This window comes from Balaenoptera acutorostrata, chromosome 6 (genome assembly GCF_949987535.1).
Source record: "Balaenoptera acutorostrata chromosome 6, mBalAcu1.1, whole genome shotgun sequence".
Lineage (NCBI taxonomy): Eukaryota > Metazoa > Chordata > Mammalia > Artiodactyla > Balaenopteridae > Balaenoptera > Balaenoptera acutorostrata.
In genome coordinates this window covers 73,342,727-73,363,023 of record NC_080069.1, presented here as the reverse complement: position 1 = coordinate 73,363,023, position 20,297 = coordinate 73,342,727, and the positions used below count along the sequence as shown (strand labels likewise).

The 20,297-nt window shown below is 44.4% G+C and overlaps 1 protein-coding gene and 1 long non-coding RNA gene across 2 annotated transcripts in view; both read left to right on the top strand.

Moving 5' to 3' along the window:
• LOC130708525 (uncharacterized) overlaps positions 1 to 5,080 on the top strand; it is a 51,703-nt gene extending 46,623 nt beyond the window's left edge. Inside the window, exons 2-4 of the long non-coding RNA XR_009008755.1 lie at positions 317 to 527; positions 3,359 to 3,413; positions 4,514 to 5,080. This is a non-coding gene — a long non-coding RNA (uncharacterized LOC130708525). The remainder of the gene's footprint in view (positions 1 to 316; positions 528 to 3,358; positions 3,414 to 4,513) is intronic.
• Positions 5,081 to 9,277: 4,197 nt separating this feature from the next.
• The window catches only part of DMRT1 (doublesex and mab-3 related transcription factor 1), a 106,128-nt gene continuing 95,108 nt past the window's right edge, over positions 9,278 to 20,297 (top strand). The window contains exons 1-2 of the mRNA XM_057549370.1: positions 9,278 to 10,302; positions 13,570 to 13,753. Coding sequence (XP_057405353.1) covers positions 9,562 to 10,302; positions 13,570 to 13,753 — 925 coding nt within the window. The 5' untranslated portion in view covers positions 9,278 to 9,561. The remainder of the gene's footprint in view (positions 10,303 to 13,569; positions 13,754 to 20,297) is intronic.

Here is a 20,297-nt window from a genome sequence, read left to right as displayed (position 1 = left end):
TTCAGATGTACAGTAAAGTGAGTCAGTTGTACATATAAATATTTTTTCAGATTCTTTTCCACTAGAGTTTATCACAAGATATTATTTCCCTGTGCTATACAGGAAATCCTTGTGGTTTATTTTATATATAGTGGTGTGTATCTGTTAATCCCATACTCCTAATTTATTCCTCCTCCCCCCCTTCCCCTTTGGTAACCATAAGTTTGTTTTCTACATACTTTTTAGGTGAAGGACCATATAGTAACTATTTTAGTCTGTGTGGGCCTTATGGCCTCTGTTGCAGCTCCTGAACTCTGGCCTTGTATCTCCAACGCAGCTACAAACAGTGCGTAAAGGACTGGTGTCTCCAGCCAAAGCGGCGAGGCCAGGTGGGAATCAGGGGACTGTGAAGTCACAAACGGCGACCGAGCCAATTGTAGAAGATCAAATCCCTCGGGTTATTGCACTCAGTACACTCCGATTAATCACACGCAATACTAAAGGGAAGAAAGGACTTCACGAACAGCTCCGAGGAGAGACGCAGGAAGGTAGGTGTCCTCCGGGCAGGTGGCAGGCACCGGTTCTGCACCTTGGATTCAGCAAGGACCGTGGGGCCGGCTCTCTCAGCAATCGCCTTATGCTCTGCCAGCCCCCAGGGAAGCTTCCGACACCAGCAGAGTCTGGAGCGCAGGGTGCGCTCCGAAGAGACCCCTCTGGAGCAAGTGCGCTCTGACCCCATCTCTGATGAGGTATAATCCCTAGGGGATAGCGGTTACACCCCAGGAACGTGCCTCACCAGCCAGGTGCACCATCTGAACCCTAAGTCTTTCCACGGACCTTTCAAACCAATTTACCTACCTAATTTCACACTCATTATCTTAAGTTACAGATTCCAAGTCTTACATCCGACATTTAGAAACAATCAAGATGGGCGCCACTTTGGCCACTGTGACTCCGTCTTGCCTTTCCTATTCCTAACAAATCATACGTTCTATTCTAAACTCTACGAGCAGGAATCATAATATCACATCACAACAACTGGGGGTAGATGTACTCCAATAAAACTTCATTTATGGACACCGAAATTTGCATTTCATGAAAATTTCATATGTCACAAAAATTCTACTTTTGACTTTTGATTCACTTTCAACCATTTAAAAATGTAAAACCCATTCTTAGCTCACAGGCCATACAAAAACATATGGTCGGCTGAGTTTGACCTACAGGCCTGTAGCTGAAGGACTTCTGGTGCAAAGGGTTTTCTTCCTGCTTCTAAGAGGACTTGGGGAAATGGTGTTTCCGAGGACCCATAAAATTAGGGTAACCCTTTTTAGCAAGTAAAAGTACAAAACACCTAGTTAAATTTGAATTTCAGATAAACAAGGAATAATCTTTTTAAATGTATGTTCTATGTGTATTTTATCTGGCACTCCTACTTCAAAGAGCATAGTACAGTTGTCCCCGGGTATCCCCAGGGAACTGGTTTCAGGAGCCCCCGTGGATACCGAAATCCCAGGATGCACAAGTCCCTTACATAAAATGGTGCAGTCCAGTGAATACAGGAGGCCCTCCGAATACCTGGATGCCAAACCCACAGGTACAGAGGCCCGACTGTACTTTCTAGGTGTAAGAATAGCAATCTCACCCTCTACCCCCGCCCCCTCCAGCCTACGGAAGCCAGCCATAAGAGTACGCATATTCCCACGTGGAGATCCCTTTGAGCTCGCCGAATGCGTGGGAGAGCGCAAACACTGCCTGTCAATCACTGAGGAAGGGGGCGGGTTTTCCGGGTAGGAAATGGGGCCTGAAAGGGGGAAGGGAGAAGACTCCTTGCTCGGCGCAGGGTCCCTCCCACCGGTGCAAAAGGGCAGGATGGCGCCAGTCACGTGGGGCAAACCTACTGGCTGGCCGGGAAGGGGAGGCGCTGGGTAAGGATGGCGTCTACGGGGGTGGGGCAAGCCTGTCTGGGGGATGGGAGGGTCCCAGCCAAGCGCCCTTTTTCTTGAGGTGTCCAGGAAGAGGAATATGGGATTACACTTTGCAAGCCAGGGCGTGTAGATTCGTGGCACTCTGATTATTTCCTTGTTGGTTTCCCCAGCTTTTATTAGTGTCTGTAAATAATAATAAAAATACCCCAGCCTTGTCTCATTAAGGTTCCTGGAAGCAAAGAAGGGCTTCGTATTCCTCCTGAGCCCATGAAAGCAGGAGGAACGCTTCCATTAAGAACAGTGTAGGGCAGCAAGCAATGATGGGGATGGAGGAAATGGGCACCCCAGGGATGAACATTTAAGGACAGAATCGAGGCTGCATTAATGTCCCCATAATGAGACAGTCCCAGTCCCCCCTTGGGAGATTTAATTCTAGTTTGTATCAGTTTATCACCCCTTCGTGATTTGGTTCATTAACCCAAATACTGCTCTCCTGAAAGCTTGCTTCTTCCAGGAAGCTTCCCTCCCCACTCTCTTCTAAACTCTTGATATCACTCTTAATGTCACCTTTCAATTGGCAGTGAATCCTGAACTCGAGACATCTGTTGAACTGAACTGTTACTGATGTTTTCTCTGGTGAAATATTTAACCCCTTTGTCTTGTTTTCCCAGCACTAGGAACATATGCTTTGTAGTGTTCCTGAAGTCATGTTTGGTTAAGGGTATCTTAGCCCTTCACTTCACATCAGCCGGCTCTAGCAATAACCGTATTATCAACTTGAAGCAATATTTATCAATAGTAGTATAGAAATATATAAATGAATGTAATTGTTTTGTCATTTTATAGTTGCAGGTGATTTTTAAATAATTTGTGTCAGAAATGGCTATGATTACAGTTAGTCTAATTCTTGGCATCAAATACCATAGTCATCCTCACTGTTTTGCTTCTTGACTCATCATTCTTTCTTCTGGAATTAGATGAATTTTTGTTTTCATAATAGATCTCTAAAACTCAGTGTAGTTTTCTTCCATACCTTGGTAGAAACCCGACAAGGGCTTCTTTAAAAAAAAAAAAAATTGATAAAATACGTAATAGCTGATATATACGTCTGCTAAAGGTTTCAATTTTTAAACTTTGAATCAGCCACAAAATGTTCATTTTACTATTCTCAACTCTCTACCTCACGTAGATGGCCTATGGTAAATATACAAGCCTACTTACACTGTTATTTATCCCAGGAGTATTAACACTGCTAATCTGTTTGTCTTGTTTTTGTTTTGTTAGCCAACCGAGAAATCAGCAAGTTAGTGGCTGTTGAACCCAATGGGAGATGTATCTGAGCTCCTTTATTGATATACACTTTAACTTCCAATTAATTTGAAACTTTTAAATGAAATTTTATTTCAGGATTTGTTTTCACTATTTCCTCTGTCCTTTTTTATCTATTACAGCAGAAGTCACAGGAAAACTCTTGCAAGAGCCTCAATTTACAAGAGCATCAATTGTGTAAGTACTTAAATAAATAGGTGGTAATTTGGGTGAATTGTTAAATTTAAAAAGTAATCATCTTTGCTTTTAAATGGCCAGTTAAAATAAGGTATTTGTAAATTATAATCTGAAATAGCAAGCTGACATTTGTTGGCTCTTTACGCATATCAAACAGTAAATGTATGTTGTTACTTTTTCCCCATCAAATTAAACTTTGTAAAATAAATATTTTTTAACCAGATTTATTGTTGAAATTTTAAGCAATTGAGCCTACAAGAAAAACTCATGATGGTAAGCCATTTCTTATTTTTTTTAGGGTAATGGAAAAGGGTCAGTATGCTGCTGATAATTTCAGAACAGCAGTTAATACTGAAAAGTCATCTACAGTTATCTTCAAAATATATTTTTTAATTTTTCTGGATTATGAGCGCATTTTCTCTAGATCACTTCATTTCACTTGTATCGTGTTCAATGATTTTTCTAAATAACATAAGCTTTCCTCTTTAAATGTCAAAACTTACATTTTAACCATTTTTATTGGGAAAAATTCTAGCATATTTATGCTCTTCTTAAACAGAGAGTAAGGAAAAGAACATGATTTAATCTTTTGCTGATAACTCACTGAGCATTACTTGTGAAAATCAATCATTGTGTAGTCATAAAACAGCAATGCTCCCAAGGCCAACTGTAGGCAGTAGACCTGTGCCCTGAGTAACACAGACCAGCCTTCCCTGCCTATGTCTGTGCTGTCTCCTCCCTCCCATCAGCTCTAACCATTGCTGTTCTGCCCATGTGCTGCTTGTGATATGCCCCCTTATTGTGTCCTTTGGTCTTCCTAAGAGCCTGAGACGGGCTCCAGATACTCAGATAGCGTGAGGATCATATGCTTTGTGACAGATGTTTGCTACTCAGAGGTTCTGTCACTTACTTCCAGGTTCCAGGCTGGGCTCCTAATTACTGTTGTTGGGAACAGTTTACTTGAGAGGAACTAGCAAACTGCCCAGATTCTAAAACCTGCCTCCTTGTTCCCCTCATCTTCTATCTGTGCTTCAAAATTCCTCTGATAGAATTCCAAATCAACAATAGTTCACACTTAGATGGTGCTTATTCTCTTGCAGGCACTCACCTAAGCCCTTTACGTACATCAATCATTGCATCTTTACAACACTTCTCAGGGTATTTGCAATTTCCAGATGAAGAAAGGGAGGCACAGAGAGGGTAAGCGACTTGCCCACGGCACACAGCTGGTAAGTGACCAAGCTAGAACTCTCTACAGGCAGCCTGACTGCAAGGCCTGCATTCCTTTATACCACACTTTCCAGGATTCTGACTACCTTCGTCCGTCTGTGTGGATGTTGGTGGGAGCTGGAATTCGTAGAGGAAGGTTGTCTGGTAATGAGGTTTCACTGCCGCAGCCTCAGGCACAGCCATCTTCCTGAACATCTAGGTCCCTGCCAGCATTATCTGCTTTCAGATTTCTCCCTCTCTGCCTATCCAAACTGTGGTTAGCATCAGCTATGAACAATGATCCAGTATTTTCTGTGTGGCAGGCATGGTTCTAGGCATCTTACAAAGAGCTCTGATCCCTATGGTATTGTCATCTCCCCACAAAGACGGAAGGCTCAGAGACGTTAAGCGGCTTGTTCAAATCCCACAGTGACTGGCAGGCCTGCCACTTTCATTCTTCCACCACCTCAAGGACAAAAGCCTCCATCATTCTCCATTTGCCTATAGGATAGAAGCCAAATTCCTCACTGGCAGGCAAGGTGCCATGCTATCTTTCCAACCTTATCTCCCACTGGGCTCCAGCTTGACTCCTCTGTTCCAGACAGGCATGTCTGTGCCCTCTCCCCCAACTCACAACCTCACTCCCAATACCCCCGCCATCCATCCTTTGTTCCCACGACCTGGAATGTCTTATTTTCTCCTTTGTGCCTACTCAAGTCCTGTTCAGTCTTCCCTCTCACTGAGGGTCCTCCTATCATGAAATGCGTCAGGCCCTACGAGTCTCGCTTCTCCCTGATTCCTGCTGTTCAGACCAGCCCCCGGGGGGCCAGATCATTCATTCAGGCCAGCTGACTCTCGGCTGCACACTTGGCAGGCACCTGAGCTGAATATTTTGACTCTATAGTGTCTCGCTTCGTATATATAGTTAGAAGCCCCACAGGGAATTTTCCCTGCGACCTGTTGTACCAAGAACTGGGGCAAGAACTGCTTTGCATGGACAAAATGCAAACTAGATGAAATTTATCATTGGTGTTTTCTAGTATAGGTTCCCCTCCCTGTAAGTTATTCTAGTAGGTGGAAGGTTATATGTATATGTACCCTGCTTTCTCACTACTCTTAAAATTTCAAATATGTAAATAATAAAAATGGCATACATATTACTGTGTGCTAGATACTTTTCTAAGCACATCATGAGTATTAACTGAGTTAGTTTTCCTAACAATCCTTTGAGGTGGTTATTATTATTACCCTCCTTTTACAGATGAACTGAGTCACAGAGAGGTTAAGAAACTTGCCTAAGATCACATGGCTGGCATTCAAAGCCAGGCATTTAATTATGGTGCTATACTGCCTCACCAAGAAAATAATGTATTATTTATTTCTGGTGACAGTAATGCCTAAGTATTTTTAAAAATTCAGATAATAAACAAGGTATATATGCACCACAGAGCTATGGTAACTGGACAGCAAAACACATAATAATTTGTTGTGAAACCAGCTTGGGTTCCAATTCTAATGTTAAGAATGCTGGTGATCTGGGGTTGATCACAGGGCTGACACTGAGTCTGCTAGGCCCAAACTCAGATGTCATTCCTTACCGCCCGGCTACAGGGGACGAAACAGGAGGGACGACACCAGAACATGGGCCTGCTCCCAAACACACATACACACAAAGTATAAGGAGAAGATCACCCATAATCCTACAACTCATAGAGAATTAGATAACCTACTCAAGTAGATATCAATACACATTAGTTCCTATTTCAGAAATGAACCACATTGTACATCCTGAGTTTTTTTTCTTTTAGTTCAAAATTTTGAATAGCTTCATTGAGGTGTAATATATAAACTATAAAATTCTCTTGTTTTAATCATACAAATAATTTTAGTAAATTTACAGAGTTTTGCAGCCATTACCATGATTCAATTTTAGACCATTGCATCACCCCTCCCAAAGATCCCTTAAACACATTTGTACTTACTCTCTATTCCCACCCCAACCCTGGCAACTGCTGTTTTCTCTCTATGTTAATTTGCCTATTTTGGACATTTCATATAAATGGGAATGTAGAAAAGAATCTGGCTTCTCTTACTTAGTATAATGTTTTCAAGTTTCATCCTTACCGTAGCATGTGTCAGTACATCATCCCTTTAATGACTGAATAATATTCCATTTTATGAATATACCATTTTTGTTTATTCATTCAACCATTAGTGGACATTTGCATTGTTTCAAATGGATACTGCTGCTATGACATTCACATACAAGTCTTCGTGTGGACATAATGTTTTCATTTCTCTGTGGTAGGTATCTAGGAATGAAGCTGTTTGGTCAGATGGTAAAGTTTTCCAAAATGGCTGTGCCATTTTGCATTCCCACCACCAATACATGAGAATTCTAGTTTTTCCACATCCTAGCCAATACTTGCTACTGTCTATGTTTTTGAGTATAGCCATCCTAGTGGGTGTGAAGTGATATCTAATTGTTTTGATTTGCATTTTCCTAATGACTAATGATATCAAGCATCTTTCCATGTGCTTCTTGGCCACTCGAACATTTTCTTTGGTGCACGTCCATTCAAAAATTTGCCCATTTTTCAATTGGGTTATTTGTCTTTTTATTATTGTATCACACAAGTTATTTACGTATTCCAGATAAAAGTCCTTTATCAGATATATGTCTTGTATTTTCACTTTCTTAATGGTGTCTTTAGAAGCACAAAGGTTTTGAATTTTGATGAAGTCAGTTTATCAATTTTCTTCTTTCATCGCCTGTGCTTTTGGTGTCATATCGAAGAAGTCTTTGCCTAACCCGTGTTCTAGAACTGAACTCCCTTCCTCCTCCCTTATCAGTATGCCCTGAACATCTTTCTACCTCAGTAAATACAGATCTGCATCATCATCCTTCATAGCTTTGTTTTGGAAAGAAGGGAGGGAAGAAAGGAGACAACAGAGCCAAACTACTCAAAATATCCGGGACCACTCTGTTCACCCTGGAGGTCTTCCCACTTTCCTTTTGGATTGTCTCGTGTCTGGTACTTCCTCTGTGGTTTGTGAATAAAAACTTGGTTAGGCTATTAACTTCATTACAACATTTTATGTTTTAATATCTTGGTCACACAGTTTCCTAGCCTCAAATTTTCTGTAGGCTTAAGTCCCTCCATCACAGATTCTAGTGAGGGGATGCTCATAAGAAACATGTGTTCGCCTGTAATTTGGGATTTGACAGCTGCTGCTTCTGGCATTGACTTCATTCTCTGAAACTGGACTTGGCTTTGGGAATGATGCAGATTTAGTTAATGTATTAAAATGTAAATATGGAAAAAGAAAATAGTAGATAACAGCAATTGATATGTGTGTTTTAATGAAAGTCTTATGGATATTCCTGAACAAAATAGTGGTTATCATTTAACAAGCTCCAGATTGAGATGAATCGTTGCATCCTGGCCTCTGTCCTAAGTAAAGCTTCGCTGGCTTGATGGGTAGGATATGAGGAATCGTGAAAAGCTAGAAGCTTCTTTGGGAAATAATTTTCAGACTGAGAACACTAATGGAGAAAATCCAGGCTGAGGGAAAGAGCCTGTGAGAGGGGCCTCAGAATAAGAATGGGAAAGGCAGGTTAGAGGATTTTCAGTGCGGAAAATGCTAATCTGCTGAAAGAGAGGGTCAACGGGCAACCATTTTGATGAGAAGCTGAGTGGGGTGGCCAGGATCCTTTGCGGACCTAACCCCTAGGGTTGGGGCCAAGAATTTGGAACCAGAGTACACTGGGGAAAAGCAAGGGGAGTGAGGGAGAGATGTGAGGGCAGCCCCCTTGGCTGGACAATGGCCATTGCAAGGTTAGGGACGTGGCACTGAGCAAAGAGGTATGTAAAAGGTCAACAAAGAGCTCCTCCAAGCTGGTAAGTAACTATATGAGGCTGAGAAATGCAGAGGGAGATCATTCAAAGTCCTTTTAAGATGCAGCCTCAGGTCTTTAACTTTTGTTTTTCACATGGAAAACAATACCAAGCCACTGCAGGGGGCCAGCTGCCGTGTGCATGGAATATGGAATATACTGGAAGACTAAGAATCAGTGAGACCAGCTGGACACTACTGCAGAGATTCAGACGTGAGAAGGGTTGGCCTTAGCGGCACACTTGGGTGTATAGGAAGAAATGATCAGCAGGCCTTAGGGCTGGATTGGCCGTGCAAGTGCAAAGAGAGAAGATAAACATGGTTGGGGGGTGGAGGTGCAGGGAAGGCTGTAAGAGGATTTGGGTTTTTGGAGGAATAATTAAAATGCACAGATCTGAAGTATGGAATGAATTCTGATAAATGTCTACATCCCACCCCCACCCCCAACAGAGGTTTTTAGAAGACCGAGTTTCCAGTGCCTGCAGGTCCTAAGCGAAGTTGCCTCAAAGGCAAGAAGCTGTATGCCCCTGAAGTAGGAAGCAAGAAGGACTGGAACACCAGATTTGAAAGTTATCTGGAGCCAGCGGGTGGAAATTTTGTGAGCAAACGAGCACAGGTGCAGGAAGAGGTAACTGGAGAACAGAAAGGCCCAATGTGGGGCGCGCTTAACCCCCCGCACACTGAGGAGCTTATTTGCTGATATAAGCGCACAGAATTTTCTCAGGCCTTCCACCTCATACTTAATTCTCTTAAATGAGAAAGAAACCACTTTCTGGCTGGCTTCTGCCAAAGTCTGCCCTATCGAGCTTGGAAAATGGCGTCACTGGGGGGAGGGGAGCTGGAGGATCCTACAGGGTGGTCTGCCCCTCCTCCACGCAGCCTGCACGACTATGATGCACAGCAACCTTCTTGAGCTGGGAAGCCCAGCTTCCTCTGTGCAGCGTGGTAGGGCAGCCCGGCCTGGGCACCTCTGAGAGTACAGGGATCATACAATCCCCGAGCACCTCTGCTCCGGGCGTGCGCTTGCAGCAGCCCTGCAGCAATGCCCTCGGTGTTTGCAGCCCGTGCAAGCTTGCACGCAGCGGGAGCTCGGTGCCTAGAATTGGGGGGCGGTGGGCGTGGCCGCGCTCCCTCGCGCCTTCTCCCGCCCAGGCAATCCCGGCAACGTTCTGAAAAGTATCCAAAAGTTCTGCGCCGCGCGCGCGCAAGAAGGAAAAAAAAAAAAAAAAAACGGGCACAACCCCCCACCACTCTGGGCGTTGCGAGTCCCGACCTCGCCACTCCAGCTGCGCCTCCGGCTGCAGCGCGTACGCCTCCCGCGCGCCTCCATCTCGGGAGCCTTGCCGTCGGCTGGGTGCTCCCCTTGCAGCCACCGGAGAGTCCCTGCGCTTCTCCTTGGGGCACCATGCCCAACGACGACGCATACAGCAAGCCTTCGCCACCGTCGGAAGCCCCGCACGCCCCTGGGGCACCACCGCAGGGCAAGGCCGGGGGCTTCGGCAAAGCGGCCGGGGGCTTCGGCAAAGCGGCCGGGGCGCTGCTCGGGACCACGGGCGGCGCGGGCGCCGGGGGCAGCGGCGGCTGCGGCGGCTCAGGCTCGGGGGCGTCGGGCATGGGCGCCGCCGCGAGCAAGAAGTCCCCGCGGCTGCCCAAGTGCGCGCGGTGCAGGAACCACGGCTACGCGTCGCCGCTCAAGGGCCACAAACGCTTCTGCATGTGGCGGGAGTGCCAGTGCAAGAAATGCAACCTGATCGCAGAGAGACAGCGCGTGATGGCCGCGCAGGTGAGTGCGGGCGCCCCGGAACCGGGGTTCAGCCCGGAACTTTTTGGGTAAAGCCCCTCGGACCAAGCGGGCGCCACGCGAGGCGCAGGTTCGGGAAGAAGGCGGCGGTGCTTCCCGAGAGCCGCGGCGCGCTCGGGGCCCGGGCTCCCAGCCACGTGCGGACGCCGCTCTCGGAGGGCCGGGACTCCTCTCCGGTCCCGCAGCCGGAGCAGGGAGGTGCGGGGTTTGCTCCGGCGGCTCCGGATCCTTGACCCCTCCCTCCAGCAGGAGTTGTGGGGTTCGCTCCCTCGGGGGTCCCGAGGATCCCCAGGATGTCTGATTTCCCTTTCAGAGCTGAGAGTTGCGGGGTTCGCACTGCTGGGGAAGGGTCCCCGGGATCTTCGACCCCGCTTCTGGCAGAGAGTTTCGCGGTTTGCGCCTTCGGGGGGTCCCCGGGATCTCTGACCTCGCTCTCTGAGCAGAGTTGGGGGTTTTACCCCCTCGTGGTTCAGTGGGATCCCTGACTCCGCCTCGAGCAGGGAGGTGCGCTTATATTAGAGAGGGTGCCCGCTCTGGCTACTGGTTAGGGCGAAGCGGAGACCCGGCTGGCTGCTGCTTATCCGCATAACGCGTCGAGAGGCTTTGTTTTTCTGGAAAAGGCGCTGTAACGGACGCCAGCGTGGCGTGGTCCTCGTTGTGCTCTTGGCGCACTTTTCGTATTCGCCCCAGTGGATCCAGGTTGAGTGTCTCAGCCATTTTGAGCACTACGGAAATTTCATTAGCCTTTTAAAATTTGCTGTCTCCACCGAAGTTATTAAAGTACACATTACTTTGAGTGTGTTTTAAAACACAGCTAAGCATTTTTAAAAATGTACGCAGAGGAGTAAATGCAAGAATTTGAGGTTTTGTTCATGGAGTGTGTTAGTTTTTTAAAGCGTCCTAAGCTGGGCAGTAATTTAGCACCTTCACGGAAATAGTTAACGTCGTCGGTATCCGAAAATGAGTTTTAGAAGAGAATAATATACATTCTTTCCCGCTAAAAGTTGTTTCATACTTTTAAAACAGGTTATTTAAAATGAAAAGGTACCAAAGAAATGTTTACTACGTGCTGCTTTTGGTTAGGAATGGGTAAATACCCCCCACTGAAAATGATTTAGGTAAGATCCTTGAACAGGAGTGCACAAATGCTTAGAAATCATACTTTTTATGTACATCCAATTTTGAAATGTTTTAAACTAGATATATTTTGGCTTCACAGACTGCGAGTGCACTCATGGAAATATAGGTTGTTTTACTGAGTTTCTTTATAGATTTTTATCTTAATCTGTAACGGATGAAAAGAATACACTGAGTGTAGCATTAAAATGCATCACAATGAGTTTACTGAAAAAAAATACTTATGGACATTTAAATTGTATTTGTAGGTAGAAAAGTTTTCTGAACATTTAGCTGTTGGCTTTAATATTTAGTATGGAGAGTATGCTTGGGAGGGGAATTGTCCTCAAAATGTAATAAAAATATATATCCAAGTAGGGCCATTAATTTTGAATAAGCTGTATTAGTAGGCGTACTAACTTGGAAGGAGGATGTTTGCTTTGTTAAAAACAAAAGCAACTCAAGATTACTTTCATAGTATGAAATTTCACTATTTTCCACACCAGCAGTCTTGTGCTGTGCTAAATGAAATCCTTTAACATTCATGTAACAGGCATTCTAAAATAGTTTGAAATTGATCTTAGATCTGACTCTAAAACAATTGCATTTTAAATCAATTGCCCCACCTTCCCCATTTAAATAACACTTCCTAAGAACGCTTGAGAGGTCTTTGTAAAGGTGTTTTAAGTTTATGGACTATGTAATACCCTGTATGTTTTGTGCATGCATGGGATTCGTGTAAGCCAGGGTATACGTTTGCATTGACATACTTCACAAGTTCATGGGTACTCTTTTAAAAAATATGTGGTCAAATCTTTAATATTCTGTTCCTAAACTTCTTGGTTAGTAAGAGAAAATTCAAGAATTAAGCTTAATTATTTAATCTTAATTGATTATTCAAGGATTTTTTAAAGTTGAAGACTCCTCTTGTTATGAGTAAAATTACTTCCAAATTAATCATTTTTCTAAATTTGGACTACGGTATTCCTAAGACAATGTGTAAATTGTAGTTGTGTTTCTGGTTTACCATTTTGATTTCAACTTTTGGCTTGTATTTGGGCCTCTGAGGTACAGGTGCTTCCCTTTCTCATTTCATTATTACCAATGGTCAGTTTCAACAGAAAGTCTCCATTTTTGTTATCTGTAGTAAGCCAAAATAGAATTTATTTTCCTGACACCTCTTTTTTCAACCTTAAACAATGTTATTTAAAAGAAGAGGGACCATGAGGAGTGTCTTAGGTATGCTGGGTCCTTTCCAGCCCCCACTTGCATCTCCTTCCCTCCTGCCTGGAATATCGAACATGTCGTCTCCCTTTCTCTCCACCTCCAGCCTCTCTCTCCTGAGACTCCAGCGCCGTATTCCAGCCCCCTTTTCCCCATTACTTCTGTATGTGCTCCCTCCCCCACAGAGAACAGGGCTCTGCAAGGTTTCCCGAGCAGCCCCTGCCTTCCCTGCCTTCCCTGCCTACCCTGCTCCCTTATTCCGGGTTGTTCTGCCCCTTCATCCTTGCCCGTCAAGCCCCACTCATCCTATTCTTCAAGGCCCTGTTCCAGTACCACCTGCAGCTTATACTTACACTTAAAGCCGTTTCTGCCTGAGTTTCTTCTGGAGGATCTGTGTATGCCTGTCCTGTGGTGTTTACCACGTTTTGTCTTGAGTTGCAGTTGCATGTTTGCCTGTTTCCTGCTTCTCCTTGTAAACAGTGAGTACCTTGGGATCTAATCCAACCTTACTGTATCTTGCTGGTCGCTGTTCCCAGTACAGCAGCCTTTGACACATCTGTGGAAGGAAAGAGTGAGTGATCCCATTCTCCTTCCTTCCCAGTCTGTCAGTGCTGGCTTCTCCTCATGTTGAATGCCTCTGCTGACTCTGCAGCTTCCCCTCATCCAGCCTTTCCCGCCACTCTACATACTCACTTCTTTAAGGAACATTTTTTGAGTGCTTTTACTGTGGGCCAGGGACTCTGGCTCGAAACCATTTCTCAGCTTTGGCTGCATCTCAGAGTTACCTGCGTAGCTTTAAAAAGCAAGGAGGGATTCACCCTGGGGTGGGTGGGGCTTCCGTGGCTTTGGCAAAGCTGCACTGAGTGACTCTGGGGTGCTGGAGGGTGACCCACTGCCCTGTGCTTCCAGGTGGCCCTGAGACGGCAGCAGGCCCAGGAGGAGGAATTGGGCATCAGCCACCCCATCCCGCTGCCCAGCGCGGCTGAGCTGCTCATCAAGAGGGAGAACGACAGCAGCACCCCATGCCTGATGACTGAGGGCAGCAGCACCTCGCAGACCCCACCGGCCAGCACCCCGACCATGGCAGCGCCAGGTAACCCTGTGGCTGGGATGGAGGGCTGAAAGACATAGAGTCTCGGGAAGGTCCTGAGCCCCAAAGCACATTCAGAGCTGAGAGGTGTCTTAAAAGATCCTCCCTCCTGAAGGTCTGTTTTTGACGGCCTCACAAAGGAGGTGGGCCTCAATTCTGAAACCAGAAGTTTGATGGCTTCACTTTTCTGTTGGTTATTTGTCAAGGCTGAATCTGGACAGAGTCAGAATCACAGAATGCCAGAGAAGTGAGAGTCCAGATTTCATCTCAGTCAACCCCTTCCATTTGTGGGTCCTCTTGGTGGGAGCTAAAGATCCTTTTTTCCTAGAATGAAAGTCCATTTCTCTGGAAAGGACTGCAATCTATCTGGGGAGAGTGTCTAAAAAAGCCAAATCCTGTGTGTCAGCTATCAGTGGATACTGGAATTGAGTCAAGGCGTGTCCATTGGCTTAAATTCTCTCCCATGTACTAAGATTTTACCAAGGGCTGCATGTATGCTGATTCATTTCATTTCATTCTTAGAAGAAGGAGGTATTAATCCTATTTTATACCATGGGAAAATTGAGGTATAAAAATTTTAAGTGACTGGCTGCATCTGAAGAACTAGAAAGTGTCTGAATTGGTCCATCTGTCTTCAGAGCTCACTATGCTTACTGCACTGGGTCTCTAAATTACCTCAATAATTAGGTATTCTAGAGCTGCACTGTCCAGTATGGAAACCCTTAGCCACATTTGGCTATTTAAGTTGATTACAGTGAAATAAAATTAAAATATTCATCGAAAGAAGATATACAAATGGTCAAAATCCCAAGGAAAGATGCTTGATATCATTAGTCATTAGAGAAATGCAAATCAAAACTATAATGAGATACCACCTCACACCCATTAGGATGACTACTATCAAAAAACCAGAAAATAACAATATTGGTGAGGATGTGGGGAAATTGGAGCTTTTGTGCACAGTTGGTAGGAATGTAAAATGGTACAGCTGCTATAGAAAACAGTATGGTGGTTTCTCAAAAATTAAAAATAGAATTACCACATGATCCAGCCATTCTACTTCTGAGTACATACCCAAAAGAATAGAAAACAGCGTCTTAAAGAGATATTTGTATATCCATGTTCATAGCAGCATTATTCACAATAGCTAAAATGTGGAAGCAACTCAAGTGTCCACTGACAGATGAATGGTAAGCACAATGTGGTAAAAAATTACTTAGCCTTGAAAAGGAGGGAAATTTTGACACATGCTACAATGTGGATGAACCTTGAGGACATTACACTAAGTGAGACAAGCCAGTCACAAAAACACAAATACTGTAAGATTCTACTTATACTTAGAGTAGTCAAGATCAGAGAGACAGAAGGTAGAATGGTGGTTGTCAGGGGCCGGGGGCAGGGGGGACTAGAGAGTTACTGTTTCATGAGTATAGGGTTTCAGTTTTACAAGATGGAAAGAGCTGTGGAGATGGATGGTGGTGATGGTTGCACAACATTATGAATGTAGTTAATACCACTGAACTGTGCACTTAAAGATGGTTAAGATGGTAAATTTCATGTTGCGTGTATTTTAACCACAATAAAACATAAAATTAAAAATTTTAAACATTTCATTCCTCAGTTGCACTAACCATATTTCAGGTGCCCAACAGGCACATATATAGCTAAGGCCTGCCATATTGGAAAGTGTGCATTTCCATTTCTCACAAAGTTCTATTTAATGGCACTGGTCTAGAATGCAGGGGCTCTAAGAAATCCACCAGACAAAGATCTGTGACATCCTGTTGGCAAATGAAGACATATATTTCATTTTAGACACATGTGTCGAGGTTCACAGAATCTTTTGAGCCTTCTAAGCCTCCATGAAATGGAACCTTGCAGTGCGGTTCCTCTTAAGTAAGCTTTTCATGAGTTACTCGGTTTGCTGCGCTTAACCACCGGGCTAAAGTTGTCAGCTGCCTAGCTGTCATTAACTAGCTGTGCAACTTTAGACAAGTCACTTTAGCTCTCTGGTCCTGTTGTTTCCTCTTCTCAAAAATGAGGGATGAGGTCTTTGAGGCTTTTGAAGATTCTAGGAGCCTTGACCATTATAAAGAAGAAGGTTAGCGGGCACCAAAGAAGGCAGGTGAGAGATAGACTTGTAATCTCTGCTGCAGGTCGGTGTGTCTGTGTATCTGTCCCTGTGACAGGGACAGATCTGTATGTGTCCCTACAGATTCTGTAGCTAACAAAGGGAATGGTATTATTTTCTTTTTTTTTTTAGCTCAGTTGCTCATAATATGTATTTACAGCAGTTTCTAAACTTTCCTTTTCTTAAGAAGGAAGGAGTATATCTGTCAGAAATATGATTCCTGCACTTTGGGATTTTAAGCTGTGTGTAAGGTTAATTACCAAATACTACCAGGTCAGGGCAAACCTGGTGGATTCAACTGGAGGGACTGATAGGGGATGTTCCAGAGGAGTAAAGAGGGGAGTAACTCATTTGATGTTCACACACATCTTATAAAGTAGGAATTATTATTCCTGTTTACAGATAAGGAAGCCAGTGGTAAGGAAACTGCCCCAGAATAAAGCTGAATTAAGCTGGGATTCAGCCTAGGTCTGTCTGGTCCCAAAGCCCATGAATTTCTTCACCTGCCTGTGAAGTGAGGCTGTGGGAATAATTGCCGTGTTTCCTTGGAAAATGGACAGTTATGATTAGAGGTTATGGTTTAATTCTCAGAAGGAATTTAGGGCTGATGGGCAAATAGGAACACTGTTAGGGGCAGCGCCATTCTTGGCTGGCATGGAAGGTTGCAGCCACTGGTCTTCACGGGGAGAAATACAGGGACAGGCCCGTGATGGATAAATGTCAACGCTGGGCATCTGGTAGGGAACCACAGGTGAACTTGGTGTAGCCTGCTGTCCGGCATTGCACCGCAGTGGAAGGGGTGTCAGAGTCTGATAGCATACCCCAAGATAGCAAAGCCTTAGAGGAGGATTTCAGGCTAGATGGAGTTCAGAATGACAAAGAAGTTCTCGCAGGGCATTTCAGAGCGGTGATAGGGAAAGTTACAAATAGAAGCAGCAGGGGAGCATGATAGAAGGTTCAGGGTCAAGGAGGATGTGACCAGATTCCCTTCGTTGCTTCTGGAGCTGATAGACCTTGGAGTCATTTTGGAGTCTTGAACCAACACTCCAAGGGAGCGGAGCGTGGAAGCCAGCAGCATGTGTCGCTCCTGTGCTCACGTATGGGCGGGGAGGCTATGCCTGCCCAAGAAAGGTGGGCCAGCTCTTCTCGGTGGGACAGGAGCCTCATCCATCATCATTACTCAGGACTTCCACCAAAGCTCTTGAGTTGGGATCATTAACTTTCGGACTGGGCTGGGACTTGAGCACGAGAAAAACAGAAATGCCAGTAGAATTAAACTATGTAATGGAAAGAGGGAGAAAGACAGAAAGGGCAGTGAAGGGGCGGGAGGGAGGGGGGAAGAGAGGGGGAGAGAGAGAGAAGCAGTGACAAGACAGATTGGCTAAAGAGTGTTCCTCAAGTTTTATGCAGCACAGTGGGCCCAACTTCCTGCATAGCGTGCTGCTAACGAATATGTAGCTTGTATTAAATTTCCAGAGATAAGGATTTCTTTAAAATAACATTTAACTTTATGCAGGTAAACGGTAAACATTTATAGAGTACAAAACACATTCAACGAATATGTTCCAATCCAGTCCCAATCTCTTTGTTATCCCAGGATTGATTACAAGCTGCATGTGCAAGCTTGTGTGTCTGTCTATCGTTTTCATATGTGTGTATGTGTATATGTAATTTATATATTTAACATATTGGGAGTGTATTGTTCCCACTCGTGTGTAGTTTTTATTTTTTTCATTTAAAACTGGAGTTTTTTAATGGCCTAGTATTCCATTATATCGATGTGGAAGGCTTGGATTCTCAGTTACCTCGTGAGAGGTTGTAGCAGTTGTCATGGGATAGTGCAGCCCACTAACCTGGCTTCCACGGGGACAGGTTGCTCACCTTCTCCTTCACATACCTGATGTTGAGTGTCTGCAAGGGCAGTGGTTTAGTGAAGTCTAGCAGATGTTTATGTCCTTGAGGCTTCTTCGTTATCTCCTTTTGGCTCCTCAAAGTGCCAAAAGTGAGAGTGAGAAATGCCCGAGAATTATTGCTGAGATTACTGGCCGAGTTCTAAGGCCACTGTGAAGGAAATTGGGTTTACCAAGCTGTTGTTTGATCTCTTGGAGAGCTGATCCCTCTGAGTAGGACAACACCTTAGAAGAAAGTCTCTACGATCCTTAGCCAAAGATTGGCCAAGATGGACCAAAACACTGCCTGACGATTCCTCCCACAATGTGTATAAAATATTTTTGTTGTTATTTTCATCTGTGATTGCGGGTGTTAACTGTGAAGGAACAACCTTCTGAAGAAATGCCCTATTCATTGCTGTCTCTTATACTGGCAGGATCAGATATGCTAACAGGTGCTCTATCGATTAGCAAATGGTTTCTTCCCAGCCATTTTGGGTCACCTGGAAAAAAGGGTGAGCACTTTCGGTTATAAATGACAGTGAATTAATAGCAACTTCAGCGTTATTTCTGTGGTTTTACTTTTTAACTTTTAGCTTCCTAGATATATATTTTTTATTTTGAAAGTTATCAACTGACTTAAAAAATCTCATAGGCATTCCTCCTCTTTGAAATTTGGGCTCCTCGTTTTATTTTATATTCTGCTTTTCCTTCAGCCTCCTATGCAGCAAGTAGAATGCCATTTTATCCAGTGCTCACGCTGAGGTCCGCATAGTTCTCCGCCTCTCCTTTTCTGTGCAGGGCTGTTAGATGAAGGGCTGCATTGTAGAGAATTCGGTTCTGCATACGTGTCCTTTGTAAGTAAGGACCTGAATGTTATCTCCTGGGGCCTCCCTTCTGGAGCACCCCGGGCTTCCACATACACTCACGTTCGAACTCCTCCACATCAAGCCGCCTCCTGCCATCTCAGGCCTCCCCCCGCTGCCCAGTGCCCACAGCCTGCTTTCACTCACCTTTCCCCCGTTGGAAGGGTCAGCCAGGTCTGCAGTAATTACTTTAGCAGTAATTCCACTTCAGCACAGAGAGAGAGCTCATGCCGGTAGGGCACACACGCCATCCTGGTTATGTGCCTTCGAAGGGCTTAAATGCTTTACAAACGTGCAGTGTGGTAGTTTGAAAATGGAATAATGTCCCCATGCAGTTTTTACCAGTAAGAAATGTGACTGAGGAGCTAACAATTGAAGGTGTTGAATTAAGTTTCTTAAAAATAAACTTTATTCATTGGAGAAGGTACAGATTTACAGCAAAATTGAGAGGAAGGTATGGAGATTTCCCATACACCCCCTGCCTGCACACACGCACACCTCTCCCATTATCAGCATCCCCCGCCAGAGGTACATTTGTTACAATTGATGACCCACATGGACACACCGTAATCACCCAGAGTCCATAGTTTACATTAGGGTTCACTGTTGGCGTTGTACATTCTGTGAGTTTAGAGAAATTAATGATGACGTGTGTCCATCATTATAGTAGCACACAGAGTAGTTTTGCTGCCCTAAAATCTTCTGTGGAGTTATTTAAATTTGAAATATTTCAGTTTTTATCTTTGCAGTTTTCCATGTTGTACAGAAAGAAGCATTTCAAATGAAGCACCAAAACATTTTATCCAGGTTAGTTTGAGAGTTGATATTTGGAGCATTCTGGCTACTTACATGAGATGAGCTCCATTTGATTTTAGACAGAGCTCTCAATTTCAAGTAGAATAGAGGATGTGGAGATTAGGTTTAAAAAGGCCTTCAGATAAAAGCATTCCCCAATTTTACTTTCAGAGTCAAAGAAATTTCTAGGATATTTAACAAAACAAATCTCCTTAAACTGAAGCAAGAGTTGGAGGCTTGAATGAAAGAAGACACTTAAGATTAATAGTACTGATCATTTTGATAGCCTAGTGTTTTAAATAGCGTCTCAGTCAATTTTATTTATTCCAAGGGAAGTCTGTGCTTACGTGTCAAATATAGCAGTTAACCGACCTGATAGAAATTCTCTGTAGACAGTATTTCTGTAAAGAAGTTAAAACGACAAAGTACATAGGAAGTAGCCTACTGGTCTACCTTGGCTAGAAAGGAAATTTGGAAAACATCTAGACCCACCAAAAAAGGTAAATACAGGGTTTAAAGTCACAAATTATTTTTTTTAAATTGAAGTATAGTTGACTTACAATATATGTATTTATTTATTTATTTATTTTTGGCTGCTTTGGGTCTTCGTTGCTGTGCACGGGCTTTCTCTAGTTGCGGCGAGCGGGGGCTACTCTTCGTTGCGGTGCGCGGGCTTCTCATTGCAGTGGCTTCTCTTGTTGCGGAGCACGGGCTCTAAGTGCGCAGGCTTCAGTAGTTGTGGCACACGGGCTCAGGAGTTGTGGCTCACAGGCTCCAGAGCGCAGGCTCAGTAATTGTGGCGCATGGGCCCAGTTGCTCCGTGGCATGTGGGATCTTCCCGGACCAGGGCTTGAACCTGTGTCCCC